General features: G+C 32.7%; 1 protein-coding gene across 2 annotated transcripts in view; it reads right to left on the bottom strand.

Moving 5' to 3' along the window:
* Positions 1-1115: 1115 nt before the first annotated feature.
* The window catches only part of LOC106466812 (60S ribosomal protein L37a), an 18617-nt gene continuing 16146 nt past the window's right edge, over positions 1116-3586 (bottom strand). For both annotated transcript variants that reach the window (XM_022394893.1, XM_013927113.2), the window contains 2 exons: positions 2327-2409; positions 1116-1235 (listed from right to left, as the gene is read on the bottom strand). In XM_022394893.1, coding sequence (XP_022250601.1) covers positions 1172-1235; positions 2327-2409 — 147 coding nt within the window. In that variant the 3' untranslated portion in view covers positions 1116-1171. The remainder of the gene's footprint in view (positions 1236-2326; positions 2410-3586) is intronic.

The following is a 3586-nucleotide window of genomic DNA, read 5'->3' as shown; positions in this document are numbered from 1 at the left end:
GTGTGAGAAAAGTATAATATATTTTTTAATATGGAAGTTTTTGTACAAGAATGCTTATGAAAGAAACTTGTTTAGATTAACAGGTCATACTGTGATGTTAGAACTTTTTCAAGAAATAAAAAAAATCTACGATGTGGGATTTAAAACCTATTACTCAACTTATTTCAGCACATGCTTTATTTAAGGTATTGTTTATTTGAGTTCTGAAAGTCTCATTAATTTATAGAGATGGAACTCTGGCAGGACTTTTTGCTTATGCTGACCAGCCTGTAAAGCTAAGAATCCATTTTGTTTAGGAAATTCCAAATTAAGATTTTATATCTTAAAACTGTTCTTAAATTTTAACTAACAGAAGGGTGTTTATTTTTGTTGAATTTTGTATAAAGCTACACAAGAGCTATCTGCACTAGCCATCCATAATTTTAAGTGATAAACTAGAAGGAAGGCAGCTAGTCAACACCGCTAACCATCGACTATCTTTTACCAACAAATAGTGGTATTCATCCTCACATTATAAAGTCCCTACAGATAGTGAGTCAAGCATCCCAATCACCAAGCTCCTGTTAACAGAGAAAACATTGTGGATTCTTCGATGCAGTCCATATATCTTTAATCAATCATAGCATTTATTGGAACTAAAATTAAAAGTTTTGACATCTCTCCCCAATTTACCAGTTATGGATGATGATTACAAATATTTTTATCACTTATGATATGGCTTCAAAGTAGTATCTAATATGTTACATCAGTGTTTATTATTACGATCAAAAGCACAACTCTGTTAAAGCAGCTTACAAAAAATTTCAAAAAAGGGGCAAGATTACAATTCAATCGCCAAGCTTTACATTCTCCGAGCAACTGCAATCTTGAGCATAAAGCCTACAGTAAATATTAAGATTATATTTAAACAATTTCCAGTGAAATATCAAAACAGCATACAGGCTATTTTTTTTCAAATGAACATCTGAAATCCCAGATTTAAAACTCATTCTTTAAACCTTTTTCAGCTACACATATCAAACATCACAGTTGCTTATTTCAGTAACACAAGTAATTCTTCTCAACTGTTCATTTGAGGATAGTGTGTGTAAAAGATAATCACTTTCACAAACAGGTCCAGAGTTTAAAAAGTTTTTATTTTTTTAAAATGAATAAATGTTCCAACAAATGGTTACTGTTCTTTCATTTCTCTAAGTCGTCTCACAGCACTTCGAACTGTTGCCGCTGCTGTTGTGCTGTAATAAACGAAGAAACTCATTAAGCACAAATTAAACTTTAACTATAGGATATGACAAATTTTTGTAACATTGTCTTAGGTCCTTTCTAATTGTGTAAATCAAACAAACTATCCTAAAATATGTGAAATTCATCCATTTTTCAAAATTGTAATGAAATTAAATTTTTAGAAATTAGTAAAACTTACATATTTTCATTTTTCTTAAGAAAACAAACACTTAAACAACAAAGTTAATCTGAAGCATTCATTTTTTAAATATATTTTACCTGAAAGTTGGGACACTACAATTACTTCATACTTTAAGTTATTCAGCATCAGTTACAGAGATCACTATCCACTTTTATTTAGTTCTTGTTACAGTTAGAAATATACATTAATTTCTGTACATAACTCACTTTTCCATATCTGTCTTATTACACTGTTAAGACATTTTTAAGTTCACGGACTAATAAGTGTTATAACGATACGAGTTTCTGGTTGATAGAATTAATACTAAGTGCTTTCCAACAAATAATTAACAGATAAATAAAATATAGGAACTAATTGCATCGAAGTGTAGAAACAGAAAACATGGTCTCTTTTGGATTTTCTCATGCCCCAACATTTCTTTTCCAAGAGCTTTTATCTCCTTTGCTGGAGCCTTTCATTGAGATATGTCTACATGTTTATTCCAGCCTTTGTGTAAAATGTTGTGATATAAACAAAATCACCAGTTATTGGCCTTAAGTCGAGCAACTTAACCACAATTATATCTTCAACTGACTCAACGAATAAGGAATTTAATGTCTGACAACACAAGAATGGTCCATTTTTAACATTATTTTTTGGACAAGCCCTTGTTTCTGGGTGAAAGTGCAGTGAAACTTGGTTGTTATGCACATAGCTAGACAATGGGCTATCTGTGCTGTGCCCACCACAAGTCTGAAACCAGGTTTTGAGCATTACAAGCCTTAAGACTTACCGCTGAGCCACTGGGAGGCAGGAGTGACAACAATATATGCAGATGTACTGGAATCACTGGACCAAATTTTTTCAATGATAACAAAACCGAGAAACATTTAATAAATTTCACTTTTTAACAGAGCTTACCTGTAAACGTACGCTCCTCCTGCAACTGTTTTCTGACATGCTCGGCACTTCCAAATCCCAACACAAGTTCGTCGCATTGTTTCCTGTCATAAAATAACCAATGATCAGTATGCATAAATCTAAAATGATACACTTTATCACCAATTAGGATCAGTGATGAAACTGACAGCAGACACTGTAGTTAATACGTTGGTTTAAAATAACGGGCAGCATTCAGCAAGTTAACCATCAAAGCTGCAAAATGCAAGTTTCCGATCAATAAATTTCCAGGTAGAAAACAAACTGAAATGTTTTAGTGAAATCACCAAAAGCTGAAATTCTCAGTTATGTATGATAATTATGCATACTATTTACTCCACACCTTTATTTTGGATCATTTCCTTGATCTATTGGTCCGACTTTAACACGGTCAAAAAGAAACCATTTTATAATTTTTCACTTTACATTTCCACGAACATAGTGCTGTCCTTATAAAGAAACTAATTATGTTCAAGTTTTCCATATTTAAACTACAGTTACTTATATAGCTTATATTTTTATAAAGTTGTAGTGTTATAATTAAAACACTTACAAAACAAATTAGAAATGATTTCTTTAAAAAAGAATCAATCGGTAGTGGTTTTTATGGGCATTTTTGCAGTTTTTACCACTACCTTACCTCCTATGGATGGATCTTCACCCAATTTTGTATGGAGGTTCATTGGGTCCATGGAGAGATAGATACAAATTTTCAGTTTTGTGGTTTTTATGGGCATTTTTGCAGTTTTTACCACTACCTTACCTCCTATGGATGGATCTTCACCCAATTTTGTATGGAGGTTCATTGGGTCCATGGAGAGATAGATACAAATTTTCAGTTTTGTATTTTGCATTACTACTTTGCCCCCTGATGATGGATCTTCATCAAATCTGGCATGAAGGTTTGTTAGGTTCATGGAGAGATAGATACAAATTTTCAGTTTTGTATTTTGCATTACTGTACTACTTTGCCCCTTGATGATGGATCTTCATCAAATCTGGCATGAAGGTTTGTTAGGTCCATGGAGAGATAGATACAAATTTTCAGTTTTGTATTTTGCATTACTGTACTACTTTGCCCCTTGATGATGGATCTTCATCAAATCTGGCATGAAGGTTTGTTAGGTTCATGGAGAGATAGATACAAATTTTCAGTTTTGTATTTTGCATTACTGTACTACTTTGCCCCTTGATGATGGATCTTCATCAAATCTGGCATGAAGGTTTGTTAGGTTCATGGAG

This window comes from Limulus polyphemus, unplaced genomic scaffold (assembly GCF_000517525.1).
Source record: "Limulus polyphemus unplaced genomic scaffold, Limulus_polyphemus-2.1.2 Scaffold2387, whole genome shotgun sequence".
Classification (NCBI taxonomy): domain Eukaryota; kingdom Metazoa; phylum Arthropoda; class Merostomata; order Xiphosura; family Limulidae; genus Limulus; species Limulus polyphemus.
The sequence above is the reverse complement of the archived record's forward strand: the minus strand, read 5'-3'. Positions and strand labels throughout refer to the sequence as shown.